General features: G+C 48.6%; 1 protein-coding gene across 1 annotated transcript in view; it reads right to left on the reverse strand.

Annotated features, from left to right (window-relative positions):
* DNHD1 (dynein heavy chain domain 1) overlaps positions 1-14,762 on the reverse strand; it is a gene marked incomplete at both ends in the record, with an annotated part of 75,161 nt that overhangs the window by 2,217 nt on the left and 58,182 nt on the right. Inside the window, 14 exon segments of the mRNA XM_080816304.1 lie at positions 708-909; positions 993-1,115; positions 1,269-1,455; positions 1,655-2,608; positions 2,740-2,918; positions 3,094-3,246; positions 3,473-3,760; positions 8,669-9,140; positions 9,318-9,749; positions 9,881-10,063; positions 10,286-10,435; positions 13,821-13,923; positions 13,999-14,203; positions 14,401-14,609. Of these exon segments, the coding sequence (XP_080672430.1) occupies positions 708-909; positions 993-1,115; positions 1,269-1,455; positions 1,655-2,608; positions 2,740-2,918; positions 3,094-3,246; positions 3,473-3,760; positions 8,669-9,140; positions 9,318-9,749; positions 9,881-10,063; positions 10,286-10,435; positions 13,821-13,923; positions 13,999-14,203; positions 14,401-14,609 (3,840 nt within the window).

Here is a 14,762-nt window from a genome sequence, read left to right on the forward strand (position 1 = left end):
AATGGCTCTGCTTGGGACACCTGGGTGGCTCAGTAGGTTAAGCCTCTGCCTTCGGCTCAGGTCATGATCTCAGGGTCTTGGGATCGAGCCCTGTATCTGCTCAGCAGGGATCTTGCTTCCCCCCCTCTCTCTATCTGTCTCTCTGCCTACTTGTGATCTCTCTCTCTGTCAAGTAAATAAATAAAATCTTTTAAAAAACAAACAAAAAAAAACCCAGCTCTGCTTGCCTCCAGCCCTGTCCCATCCTGTCCATCCTCCATACTGTAGCCAGAGTGATCGTTCCAACAGATAATTAGGATCACGTTTCTTCTATTTAAAACTCTCCAGTGGCTTCCCACTGTCCTCAGGATAAAATCAGTCCCCTTACCATGGTCTTAAAGGCCCTTTTGGAGGGCCTCGCCTCCAAAGCCTCACCTCTCCCTGCTCAACCCCCAATATGTCCACCTTAGCCACATTGAAATCTTCTTCCTCCTGCCAAGCTTAGTTCCCTTTACTCAGAAAAGCCCCATCTCCACCTGATCTGCCTCTGCTTCCTAGACTCATTCAAAGAGAGAGCACAAAGTCCTTGGAGGGGACTTTCTTGACTTCCCCTTGCCCTCACACTTGGGTGCTGCCCCGGCAGGAATTAGTAATACTCCTCAGGGATATGGAAAATGCTCAGTGTTTGCTGAACGACTAACTGAGCAAGATGGAAACAGGTCCCTCACCAGCGCCCCCTGTGTGCCTGCAGCTTCATTCCATAGAGCTGCCGGTGTAGCAAGAGGCCATGTAAGAGGAGGAGAGGTAGCATCCTTGCTGGGGATTGCACAGAGAGTCCTTGCTGGGCTAGCTCCAAGCTGTCAGTCAAGATGTGGCCCAGCTCCAGAGACTGGTCCCAGAAAACAGGCATGGAGTGCTGAATCAGCACCGCTGGGGCAGAAGGAGAGTGCTGGGTCAGAATAGCACAGTTGCCCTCCTCCTTCAATCTGAGAGCCAGAGTGGGGACTTCTCACCTGGTAAGGAAGCAATAGCTTCTGCAGACAAAATAAGCCAAAGGCGGAAATCTCTGTGGACAGTCGTCACACTCTTGCTTGTGGGTTGGACTAGAGGCAGTTCTAACTCCAGGTCGGAGACCACTAGGGGTCAGATATGGGGCTGAGATCAATCACTGGGTAAAAGGGTCAGACACAAGTTTAGGGACACAGACTTGGGGCTCTGGGGTCAGGAGTGAGATACAGGAGCGAGGGCATCAAGCTCAGGCCTGGAACTGGATTAGGTAGCAGACCCACCCCTGGCTCCATCCAACAGCCCCAGCAAGGGCTGCAGCAGCTCCTTTGGCCAGTGGGGCATCAGATGACAGTTCTCCAACACCAGCCAGTGCCCTCTATGCATAGCCTGGCATAGCGTGCTGACCACTACTGAGACTGGGTCCCAGGCTTCAGAGCCTACAGCGATCACCTCCAGATGCACCTGCCCCTGAAGACCAACAGAGAAGTGGCAGAGAATTTAAAGTGATTGTAGGATTACTCAAGGGACCCAACGTAATGCCACAAATGACCCCAGAAATCCCTGAGTAAGCCAGAAAGATCTGTAAGAATGCTAGGAGGGGGCCACCACACCCCATCTCGGCCCACAGGGGTCTGGTGTCTCTGTGGCCAAGAGACTAGGCTCAAACCTGCTCATGCCTGGCAGCCAGTTTCTGGATGATAGTCACGGGATGCATGGTGGCTGTGGGGTGACCAGGTGGTGGCAACAAGATCAGCATGGGCCGAGTAGCCTGACTGTGTTCAAAGGGTATGGTGGGGGCACCCAGGTTTTCATCCAGGGGCCGGCCCAGAAGGCAAGTGGTAAAGTCCGCCAGGGCTCCTGCCAGGCACTCAGGTCGCAGCACGCGCCACAGAATCAGCTTCTGGAGGAGGCTGAGTGGATCAGGCCCAGGTGCTGGACCCAGCACCGTGGATGACAGTGACAGGTAAGCCTGCCAAACACTGGAGTGGCCTGCCAGGGACGCACACAGCCCTGCAAATGGGGGCAGCCGCTCCAACATGCTACATTCATGCCAGGCTCTCACCCCCAGCCAGGCCGGCCGAGCCACACCTGGATTGCTGTAGCTTGTGCTAGGAGAGGCTGCCAGGCCAGGCCAGAATGCCAGCCTCTCCAGCTCTGGTGCTTTGCTTGCCATTCGCAGCAGTGCCAAAGCACCCAAGGCCCCCACCAGTGGTACTTGGGTCAGGCTCAGTGCAGCCACAGTGCTGCCCAGGAGCTGGCGGGTCAGCTGTGCTCTCAAATGCAGCAGATGGCTGGGCAGGTCCTCCCCCTGATGAGTCTCACACTGCTTCATGCTGTTCAGAGCCCGCTTGGTGGCTGCTAGCCAGTTGTCGGAGCTCATGCGGAAAAGGGGCAGCAGGTTCTGCAGTGGGCTAAGGGTCTTTATTATGGCCATTCCGTGCCAGACCACACGCCGATAGGGTGCCCACAAGGCCACCTCCTGCAGTCTCAGGTCTTCTAGATCCTCGCAGTGGGCACGCAGCTGACATAGCTCTGCCTGGGCCCTCACCATGTCCCGCAGGAATTTAGCTGGTTTCTGATGTTTTGGATTCTGGAGAAGCAGCATCAGCAGCAGCCGCTCCTGCAAACAGCCACCTGTTCCATGGGTCTGACCCTTTCCCACACAGTCCGCAACCATCCACACTCATCTCTGCGCCCATACCTGGGCCCCTGCAAAGCTCACACCCACCCATAACCGGGAACCCCGGGCACCTCAGCAGCCTTCACAGCTTCACAGCTGTCCAGGGCTCTGGTCTTTAGGTCCTCCCAGCGGTTCTTGAGCTCGGGACACTCTGCGCACAAGATTTCATGTAGCATCTGGTCTTCTAGGATATCCATATTGAGGCTCAGATCCAGCACATTCATCCGCTTCAGCAGTTCATAACCTAGCACTTGGGGTCACATGGGAGATGCTTAAGCTTTCCCCTTGGCAAAGCCAGTGGGTGGGGTGTACTGGGTGTACGGCTCTGGACCACAGTCTTGATCCTGTCTGGGGCCAGACTGAGGGAGGTGGGAGGCCCATTGTGTCCACAAAGCTGTGGTGGCAACTTACCCACCAGGGCTCACCTTTTTCCAAGGCACTGAGGGGGACACTAGTGCTCAGATAGAGACAGAAGCCAGGCTGCACCTGGGGAGGGCTCAGGTCCTCCCGCTGCAGTAGCCATTGCAGTTCTTGGCACCCTAGGCCCAGCTCCATGTTGGTCAGTAGCACGGGCAGGCCTACGAGGGGGAGACAAGGACACCCTACCCACCATGCCAGCACCCCGCCCCTCCCACCGCACAAAATCTGGCTCTGACCAGCTCCCCGCTGGCTAATAGGAGGATCCCCTCAGGGCTCTTCCACATGTTAGTGCCTGGCTTAAGGATGGTAGCTGAGGTCAGTCTGGGGGTGAGAGCGTTGTGGGGCCACGGAAGGGGGACATGGTGGATGGGGACCTGTTCTCACCATTGGCAGCTGCCTCCTGGAGCTGAGGACCCAGCTCTGGGTCAGCACCTGAGAGCACACGAAGGTTGGGAAGGGGCAGAGACCCAGTCTCAGAGGCTGGCCTTGACTCCTGCCTCTCTGTCTCATCCTCCTCGTGCTCCTGCTCCTCTTCCTTTTCTCTCTCTTCCTCATTTTCCCTGTCCTTTGTCTTCTGCTCTTCTGTCTTGTTCTTAGCCTTATCACACCCTTCACTACTGTCATCTTCCTCTTCCGTGGCCTCCTCTTCTTGATTTCTCACAAAGCCCTTCTCTGTGGTAGAAAGATGCAGAGGAACTCCTCTCAGAGGATGAACCAGCCTCCTAGGGAGCACCATTCACCCAAGGGCTCCATCTCATGAGGTAAGGCCTGCAGGAAGACACCTTAGGAAAGTCACTTAAGCTCCTTCTGACTCAATTTCCTTATCTGCAACACGTCTGCAACATAGGGTTGATATTGGTGGGTACCTCACAGGGTTACTGCGAAGATGTCATGAAATGATACATAGCTCTGCACTGGACTTAGTAAGCACTAAACAAATGTTAGCTGTCATTATTCTCTAAAACTCCAGGGAGAGGTTCTAAGTATCCCTGAATCAGCTCCATTTTGACCTTTCACCAGATTGTTTAACAGAGTCTATGTATTTCTTTTTGCCTAAGCTAATGCTATCAAAATGAAAAGAATTGTTGCTAATATAGAAATCAGTGCCCGGAAGTAGCAACTTGTAAGTGAAAGGCCATAAACTGGAATTAGCCAAGTCATGGGGTGTACAGTGGACACAGATGGCTCCCTTCCCAGTCCCCTTCTCCTTTGCCTCCCCTATTGCAGGAACTGGAAAAGATAAATAATATATTTTTTAAGTATTAAGAAATTTAAGAATTTTAGGAATTTTTTTTAAAGTATCAAGCTTAGGGGCACCTGGCTGGCTCAGTTAGTTAAACGTCTGCCTTCGGCCCTGGTCATGATTCTAGGGTCCTGGGATTAACCCCCACATCGGGTTCCCTGCTCAGTAAGGAGTCTACTCCTCCCTCTCCCTCTGCCCCTCCCCTGGCTTGTGCTTTCTCTCTTTCAAATAAATAAATAAAATCTTTTTTTTTTTTTAATATTAAGCAGGGGCGCCTGGATGGCTCAGTGTCTCTGCCTGCCTCTCTGCCTACTTGTGATCTCTGTGTGTCAAATAAATAAAATCTTAAAAAAAAAAGTATTAAGCATTAAGAAATAGGCAAGTAGGGGCGCCTGGGTGGCTCAGTGGGTTAAAGCCTCTGCCTTTGGCTCAGGGCATGATCCCAGGGTCCTGGGATCAAGTCCCGCATTGGGCTCTCTGCTCAGCCGGGTGCCTGCTTCCTCCTCTCTCTCTGTCTGCCTCTCTGCCTACTTGTGATCTCTGTCAAATAAATAAATAAAATCTTAAAAAAAAAAGAAATAGGCAAGTGGGGGTTGCCAGGTGCAGTTTAGTGGATTCATTTCTTATCGCTTAACAAATTACCACAAATTATCACTTAGCAGCTTAAAACCACACCCATTTATTATGTGTGAGTTCAGAAGGTTAGAAGCCCCACACAGCATGACTGGATGCTCCACTTGGGGTTACACGGGTCTAATCAGGCATCAACTGGGGCTATAGTTCTCATCTGGGTCTTGGGTGCTCTTTCAGGCTTGCTGGTTTTTGACGGAATTCATTTCTATCTCACGCTTTCTCAGTAGCCCGCTCCATCTTCAAGCCAGCAACAGTTTCTTGAATCTTCCTCATGTTTCAGATCTCCCTGTCTCTTCTTTCTTCCTTGCTTCTTTGAGGGGCACATGTGATTACACTAGGCACACCCAGATAATCCAGGATATCTCTATTTTAAGGTCAACTGGTTAGTAATTAAGATTACTGTATTTCCTGCTATGGAACTTAGTTACAGGAGTAAGAACGGAGGACAAAAGTGAACGGGGCCAAAACTCTGCCTACCGCATTCGACTATCCAGACTTCTGGAAGATCTCTTGTTTCCCTAAGAGAAGGGACAGAGATGGCTAGCAGCAACTCTGACATGATGCTTGGCGGAATAGCAGCCAACATGGTAACAAACTACTACAAATATGGTAGCTGGAAAAAAAAAAAAAAAAACCCCGAAACTTATTTCTTCATATTTCTGGAGGCCAGAAGTCCAAAATCAAGGTGTTGGAAAAGCTGCACTCCCTCTGAAGGCTCCAGCTTCTGTTGGTTCCAGGGGTTCCTTGGCTTGTGGCCACATAACTACACTATCTGTCTCCATTTTCATGAGGACTTCCCTCTGTGTACCTATGCCTTCTCTTTTTTCTCTTATAAGGACAATTGTCATTGTATTTAGAACCAACCCAGATAATCTAAGGTGATCTCATTTCAAGGTTCTTAACTTAGTTATACCTACAAGACTCTTTTTCCAAATAAATTCATATTAATAGGTTCTGTGGGTTAGGATTCAACCCACTACATTCAACCCACTATAATGTGATAAGCCAACATGCTAACGATCATTGAGCAGAAAGAAAAATCTGGGTACTTGAAGTCGGTACTGGAGCCCTGTACCTGCTTATCTCAGTACTTATTATAATGTAAGATAAATAAATCCTTCTTTCTATTCTCTTTCTCTCTTTTTAAAGTAGGCTCCACACCCAGCATGGAACCCAATGTGGGGCTTGAACTCATGACCTTGAGATCCAAGCCTGAGCTGAGATCAAGCAAGAGTCGATCGCTTAACCAACTGAGCCACCCAGGTGCCCCAGTAAGTTCTTATTTCTTTTTTTTTTTTTTAAAGATTTTATTTATTTATTTGACAGAGAGATAGATCACAAGTGGGCAGAGAGGCAGGCAGAGAAAGAGGGGGAAGCAGGTTCCCTGCTGAGCAGAGAGCCTGATGCGGGGCTTGATCCCAGAACCCTGAGATCATGACCTGAGCCAAAGGCGAGGCTTAACCCACCGAGTCACCCAGGCGCCCCTAAATTCTTATTTCTTAAGCCATGGTAAGTTGAGCTTTTGTTACTGATCATGATAGCATTCCCAGCTGATACAGTGAATTAGTAGTGGGGAGGGGCAATGAGGATTTTTCTTCTCCCTGCTAGGTTATATGGTGGGTAAGAAGTTGGTTTATCTCATGGGACTTGGACCATATGCTCACTGAACTTCAGTGGATTTAGTAGAAGGCATGCTGGCTACTTCTCTACTTAGATAAGAGGAACAACCTCCAGAAAAAAACTTAAAGAAATTTCCTTTCTGCTCATGTCAAGCAATTTCAGACCACAGATGATCAGATACTCATGCGTCTTGCTGATTTGTAAAAATGATTTTCTATCTTATGTTGCATGGAATAGGAAATTATTGGCTATTGGAAGAGCCTGGAAAATCAGGGAAGTCTAATTCTCCAGGTCCATCCCAAGCACTTCTCTTTTAAGCATTCCCTGCTTGACAAACATAATAGTCTACCTCCCCCTTTTGATTTGGATACAGCCCCAAGTAATAGGGGTTACATTCCATAGCCAATTAGCCTAAGCTCACTGCTCAGACTGTTTCATTACTATAGCTCTGAGGTGAAGGCCAAGGTTTATATGGGTGACATTTACATTAAGGCTTAGTGGGATTGCTAGAGTCCCTAGAACCAGTATTAAGAGAGAAGACAAAAAGTGGGGTTTAAATTCACGAATGAGAATGTGCTAAGATTTCTGGCATTGGTTAATAGTTAATAGAGTCCTTACACATGCAATCTGAAGGAAAAAGGTGAGGGAGTTAAAGAAATTAGCTAGAAAATCCCCTGTCTGGTCCATGTTTGCTTCATTTTAAGGCAAATCCTAAGGCCCCATCCCATTCCAATAGGAAGTGTGTATGTAAGGCAGAACAGCTACAAACAGGAGACTCTTGCCCAATGTTCCTTTCACAGATAGCCCTGGGGACAGTGAACTAAGAAAAGTATACTGTTCACCAGAACCCAGGACAGCCAAAGTGGCTATCCAAGAACTCCCGCTATAGCCAGTGAAGTGATGCTAATCATTCTCTTTACTGTCACTGTCTGGTGTCACATAGCACATGCTGAAGACTAATAGACAAGTGTGTGTTTCTTACCCTTACCCAGTTTCTAAACAGGACTTTTACTGTCGTTATCTCTGTTTGATTTTGCTTCACTCTGCGCATGAGGTGTATTACTAGGGTGAGATTTAGCACGTACTCACTCTATCATAGGTTACAGAATCACAAAGAGCCACATCTGGGTCTGATCAAGAACTGTGAATGATGTTCACATGGACTCAGAATTGGACGCTGCAGCTGGAGGTTTCTTCAGGATGTCTCTTATTAGAGAGGGAGTGAATTCACTTACATGGAATAGTTGTGTCATGGGCATTTGTGTAATGGGGTATGGGCACAATGGAAGGTTGTGCTGGACAGCCAAGGGATGGAGTGGAATAATGCTAGCAGTAATACATTAGTAGTGACACTAACATTTTGGGGAACTTATTATTTTTAGGCACTGTGTAAATCCCTTTTACATGAATTATCTTACTATGTTTTATGAGATGGGTATAATTAAGATGCTCATTTTATTGCAAATAAATTTAGGCTTAGAGCGATTAAGTACCTTGCCCTATTTACACAGTTAGGAAAGAACAGATATTTGACCCAGACAGTCTGATTATAGAGCCCATATTACAGACCACTTTATTACATACCTAGTCCATTATAGATGTCTATTATTCTCCCCAGTGCCATTCCCAACCTCTTCTTCTGGAAAATAAACACCCTTTTTCCTTCCCCTACACAACACCCTTATTTCCTTCCCCTAGGAATTGCATCCTTCTGATACTCTACCCAGATGGGTCTCTGCTCCAAGCAGAGCTAATAGAAATATTTCCCCAGCATTCCTGAACATGGGGTAAATTTGGATAGTAAGGAAGGTTCTGAGTTGTAGGCCAAGTTTCTAAGAGTGCTGGGTAGACCAGGGAAGTGGAAGATCCTAGACTGGCCAGCCATGTAGATTCAGAATCATTGCAAAATAGGCCCCAAGATGCAAATGTGACCTAATTGATTAATATCATATGGGCTGATGAAGTCTAGGATACCCTAGACAAAAATTTAGTGTCTTCATTATGAAAGGGAAGACCACATGTGACCGAGAGTGTTGGCAGTTCAGATACCCAAGAAGCATTGTGTTCATCATCCCTGGCTTTACCTCTGTGCTCAGTGGGGCCTGGGGCCAAGGATCTAGTCTCTTGCTGAGGTGGCGGGTTCAGCCAGATGAGGGCCTGGTTTTCGGGGTCAAGCACTAGAGGCCAACGGCAACTGGAGTAGTGGGTGTTGCTTCTCAGAAGCAGGCCTGCCAGGCGGGCTGACTTTGCCTGGGGCTTCAGGTCTCGGTCCCACTGGAGCTGTTCAGATTCAGAGCTCAGCAAGGACAGAAGGCTGAAGGGAGAGCGTATGGAGAGCAGGGGGTTCTTTGGTGGCATGACGACAGATTTCTGCATCTGCTTCCATGCCTGTGCCACATCATCTGGACCCAGGGGCTCCTGAAAGCCCCTACACAGAGCCAGCCACTTGTCTAGTAGCTCCTGGCGCCGCACTGGTGGAAAAGGACCCAGGTAGATGATAGCAGCTGAACACAGGAGGGCGTCTCCGAACACAGTCAGGCAGTGCCCCTTCAACTTCTGGCACGAGAAGGGAGAGGGGAGGGCTTGTGGGCCAGCGAGGAAGGTACAGGCAGAGAAGGAGTGAGGCAGGGGGTGCAGGAAAGTGTGGCAGGGAGGGCCCAGGGAGGAGCCAAGGAGTTGGGGGCAGTAGTCCAGAAATGAACTTGAGGGGGAAATCCGGGAGGGGCTGGTTACCTGGAGCTCTGTAGTCCAGGAGTGCATGGGTGTGAGCAGTGCAGCCTTGATGGGCCACTTGTGATATTGGCCACACTGAGCCTGACTGAGGTTCTCTATCATCTGGTTGCTTGAAGCCCGGGCCTCTTCCAGTGTCTTGGCCAGATCCAAATTGTGCTCTAGGGTCTCCTGGGCCTGGAACTGGCAGCGGCCCAGGTGGGCCTGCTCCCGAGCCAGCGTGGCCTCTATCTGCCGCAGAAGCAGGCCTGTGGGCAGTCCGCGGCGCTGGGCCAGCCCGTAGCGCAGAACAGCCCAGAGCCAGGCGGCCAGGTTTGCTGCGGGTATGCTTACTGCCCGCAGAGCTGCATCACTCATACCTGGAGCATTCAGAGCTTGGGTTAGCTTTATCATCTCTGAGTCTGTCATCTTCTCCTTAGGGAAGAACACCAGCTCCTGGGAAAGTGTTAAGAGGGGTAAAGGCAGACATAGGTGCTCTGCTTGGAACCTTGCCTCAATCACCTCACTCTGCCAGGTCCCCCCCTTAGGCCTCCACTCTCCTCCCCCATGAGCTCCACATTCCCTACCTGGTAAAAATCCTCGGTGCATAAGAGTTGCTTGGCGCTGGCCCAGCCTGTCTCACAGTGGAACAGGTCGCACAGTGCATCAGTCACCTGGACCACTGATTCTGGTGGTGCTCGATAGCTCCGTATCTCCTCAAAGTCAGCCACCTGCAGCTGGCTCAGGGGTCCCAGGAAGGCCTTGCCCATCTAAATGTAGGAGAGATGCACTCTCGAAGTGAGTTCCCAGAGTGTCCTCTTCCTTCAAGCTGTTGCCAGGAGGGATCACTTCTTCCTTGGGGTTCCCATGAGGGTAGTTCCTCAAGTCATCCTATTACATTTTCCCCTCCCCTAGAAGACTCCATGACAAGCCACCCCATTCTCTCCTCTCGCATCTCTTCTGTGAAAGGGCAGGCAGCAGGAAGAGCCCACCTGCTCCAGGAAAGCCTCGTGCTGAGCCCTCAGGGCATCCCGCTGCTTGGTCAGGGTCTCAATGAGGTTCTCCTGATGCTGACACTCTGCCAGCTGCTGCTTGATGAGCAGCCGGCCTTTCTGTAGCTGCTGCTGAAGTGTGGTCACGTTCTGTAAACAGAGATCCAGGCTCTGCAGCTCAACATCCTGGGCCAGGTGGGAATACCCCAAAGGGAGCCCCGTGAGCTTGGGACTCCAGCAGTCCTCACTTGACAGTCAGGATGACCAAGTTGAAGTCTGTATAGGCCCCAGATAAAGACTGAGTCCTGGAACTGTCACTTACCGGTGTATGAGCAGCTCCAAGTGGGTGCTTGCTTCTCCTATCTGCCACACAGACCTAGGCAGTTTGACTCCAAAGCCTGTGTGCTTAACCATTTTGCTACACTCTTCATCTTACTTGACCCATTAGTGGCATTTGTTACAGAAGATAGTTCCCAACCTCTTGAAGCACTGTCTTCCTTTGACTTTCATGACTCTGTGTTATCCTTTGGCTTTGTCCAACTTCTGTGGCTGCTTTTTCTTCATCTCTCCCTCTACCATTCCTTAAATATCCCTTGGCAACGTTTCAGGGCCTCCCTATCTTCTCATTCGACACTTCTATGTATCCTGCCTAATTTCATGGCTTTGATGACCACTTCTGTTTTAACAACTCTCAAATAACTATCTCAAACCAGATTTCTTTCCTGAGCCCCACATCCATGTATCCATCTGCTTAGTGGCAATCTCCTCTCTGATGCCTCACAGGCCCTTCGGACTCCACATGTCCACAAATGAACGTCTTGGCTATGCCCCACCAGATCTCTTACAACCTTATTTGCCTCCTCACATGTTCTTTTTCTCAGAGAACTATGGCAAAATACACCCAAGTTTCCCAAGGAAGAAAACTTCATTATTACCCTGACTCCATCTCTTCTATTCCCCAAGCCCAGCCCATCTTCAAGTCCTTTCAGGTCTGCGTCCTACCAGTCTGTCCTGTCTGCTCCCTTTCCCGTGCGCGTGCTCCCTTACTACCTATTCAGCTTCTCTTCTACTCCACTCTCCATGCTGCAGCCAAATACCATCATTATCATGTTCCTGAACACTCATCACTCTCCCAGTTGGTTTATGAGGCCTCCATGCCCAGGAGGCCTCAACTCCACTTTCCAACCTCATATCTCTCCTCCCCCAGCACCCCACTCTCCAGCCATTCCTGACTTTCAGCTCCTCCAACATGGCACACATTCTCTCACCTCTGGGCCTTTGCCCATGCTTTTATTTCAGCCTGTGACATCCTCCCCACCCCCACTCCCTTTTATGCTAAATCTTAACTAACCCCTTAGCGAAATGAATGCACTTCACTCGTTTCCATATTTAAGGAATGTTTTTTAGTGTTTGCCATGTTCTACACGTAACTCATTGTGGCACTTTGCTTTCTCTAGAAAGTCTTGATACTTCAGAGTATCAAGTATCAGTGGACTTCCTCTGTCATAACACACTGTCTTGTAATTGCCTGGATGAGTCTATATGTTCCAGTAAACTAGGCACCATGAAGACAAGGTCAGTACAGTACCTCATCTTTCTTATTAGGAGGAGCTATCATTTACTGAGCTCTTACTGTGTGCCAGCACTTTCAAATGCTGTCCATGTGAGATCTCATTTAATCCTCATCCTAACCTCTCTGGATCTTAGTTTTCTCATCTGTAAAATGGGAAAAAGGATAGCCACCTCAGAAAGTTGTATCAAGGATTCTATTGACCTAGATTTAGATGTAGACATAGCTCTATGTAGACACAGGCATACACATTAATGAGTGGGTGGACAAAAAGAGTGGAGTTCAATTAATTTTTATAGAGTACAGTAATGAATAAATGAACCAGCTGAATATGAGAGAGAAGAGAGATGAAGGACTCCAGAATGACTCCTGGGATTTGGCTTAACTAAATGGATGGTAATGCTGTTTCCTAGGGAACTCTGAAATAAGTACACACTATTATGATTATTGAGTGAATGGCCAAAGGATCTGACACTGAATGCCTCTGACACTGAACATCTCTCTCTCTCTCTCTCTTTAAAGCTTTATTTTTAAGTAATCTTTATACCCACACAACCCTGAGATTAAGAGTTGCATGCTCTTCTGACTGAGCCAACCAGGTACCCCCACTATGAACATCTCTTGTTCGGATTTGGGGCTTCTTATGGTGTCCTTTAATATAACTGACCCAGGGATCAGAGAATAATAGCGCCTTTAAGCCAGATCAACAATTCCTGGTATTAATCATCTTGGGAAATGGTAGGACCCAAGACAAGAAACTGGAACTTGGAAAACATGGGAGAGGCCATTCCTGTCTCTCTGTGAACTTTTTTTTCTTTTCTTTCTTTCTTTCTTTCTTTCTTTCTTTCTTTCTTTCTTTCTTTCTTTTTTTTTTTTTATCTCAGTGAGTCTTGAGATTTCATCTAAGCTAGTGATCCTTGGTGGCAGATGGTAGGAGAGCACCAGTACTAGGAGAACTCTAGGGAGCATCATTTACAGAGAACACGATGACAACCATGCATGTGGATACAATGGAAGCCAGACTTCTACAGTTGTGCAGCACTGGGTGAGAGCCCTGGGGCACCCATCAAAAGAGGCATTGGGAGCTTATGGCCTAAAAGCCTAGTAGGGGGAAAGCATTTGTCTGTGTGTGGGTTGACCACTAGATTATTTCTCTGAGGTAATCCCTGAACCTTCACCAAAGCCTTGTGTAGCAGGAAGAAAAAGAAAGCTGTTTCAGAATTCCTCTTATTAAAAACGATGGGATTTAGATTTGGACTAGAAAAATTCTCTCTCATTATATGAGAATTCTATTGGAGGAGCTCTAAGGGAGTGAGCACAGGGAGAGGTGAGAAGAGAATTGGTTACTGGGAGATGTCCTGTAGAGGAGGGTGACTAAAGAAGTTCAGGACAGCAAGGTCTAGTGTACCATTCCAATCTCTTTCTGGTTCTTGCCTAAAAATGTAAATTTACCATCCACATTTCCCCAGTGTATGTGTGAGCCTTGTATAGTTGGTGCTTTTGTGGAAGGAAGAGGTACAGGGACAAAGCGGTATGGGAAAAAGGAGGGACATAAGAGGTGTGCCAATGACCCATGATAGAGAACCCAAGAGAAGAAAGGGTAAGAGTAGAGGCAACTGTGAGAATGTAATCTCTGCCTCGACCCTGATGGGAATGTATACTATTTATTTGGGAAGTAAATTGGACTTCCCATAGTCAAAGTACATAGTAAGGACAGCAGAAGCAGACACTGGGGTTTCCTGTGTTTAGAAGAATCAGCCTGGTCTCAGCTGTGCCATGGGGAACTTTGAGCCTAAACTCAAAAGTTTAGAGGAGGAGGCAGCAGGGATTAAAGAGATCCCCTGGGGAAAGGGTACTCTCGGGAGATAAGAACGAAGGTTCACTCAGGGTTGGTTCCTCCAAAGCCCTCTGTGGGCTCCTGCTTTGACCTTACTGTGCATACCTCATAATCTTCTCCCCCTTTACCTTGCGGGAGGTTTTCAGCAGCTGTTCTAAGTTGAAGACAAAGTTGGTGTAGGTATTGTGCTTCTCGATCATCATTCTCAGATGACCCAAGGCATTCTGGATCCTGGAGATACAATGTACCAATAAGTGGGCCCAAGGAAGCAGAAGGAGGTACAGGGCAGGAAATGGGACGACTCACCGCTGGAACTTGTTCTTAATCTGCAGTGTCATCTGTTGCTGCAGCAGTGTGAACGTGTCCAGAAAGTCTAGGAAAGTCTTGGGGGTGACGAGTGGCAACTCAGGGCATAGGTGTCCATAGTAGCTGACAGCCGAAAGGTGAATGAGAGCCATGGCTTTAGCCACCCTGGGAATTGACGCCTGGAGGTCTGGGCACTTCAGAGAGTCTGAAATGGGCATGACTTTAGCCTGTGAGCTTATAGGAGAATGGGTAAGAAAAGGGACCCTCTTCTGATTCAGGAAGGAAGGCAGAAAATGTGAAGGGGATCACTAGGTTCTAGGAAGAGAGAGACAGGGAGACTGACCTGAATCCTCACTAAAACCTGGTTGAAAGTAGTAGTGAGAAGAGGTAGAAAGGGCTTACCATCATCAGTGGATAGATTCTGAGCACCTTCCAGGTAGTACCGGACCACACTGATCAGGGAATCTTGGTCCCACGGTTCATAGCGGTCAATGCTAGCAATGGCCAGTTGAAGAAGCCTCAGGAAAAGGGTGGAGGGCAGCTCCCTGTGGGTCTGGTCATCTCCAATCAGGATGAACATGTGCAGGTGGTTGCAGACTTGCTGATAGAACCTGTGGGCCAGGGGCTCAGATGCCATGCTCCCCTTTATCCCTGTTTTCCCATTTAAACTCAGTGCCAAACCTGAACCCTTAACCCTGATCTTCTGAGCCCTCACAGCAGCTCTTAGATTTATTTTTGGCCTTTTGGCCAGCATAGAGCAAGAG

This window comes from Martes martes (assembly GCF_963455335.1).
Source record: "Martes martes genome assembly, chromosome: 10".
NCBI classification, from domain to species: domain Eukaryota; kingdom Metazoa; phylum Chordata; class Mammalia; order Carnivora; family Mustelidae; genus Martes; species Martes martes.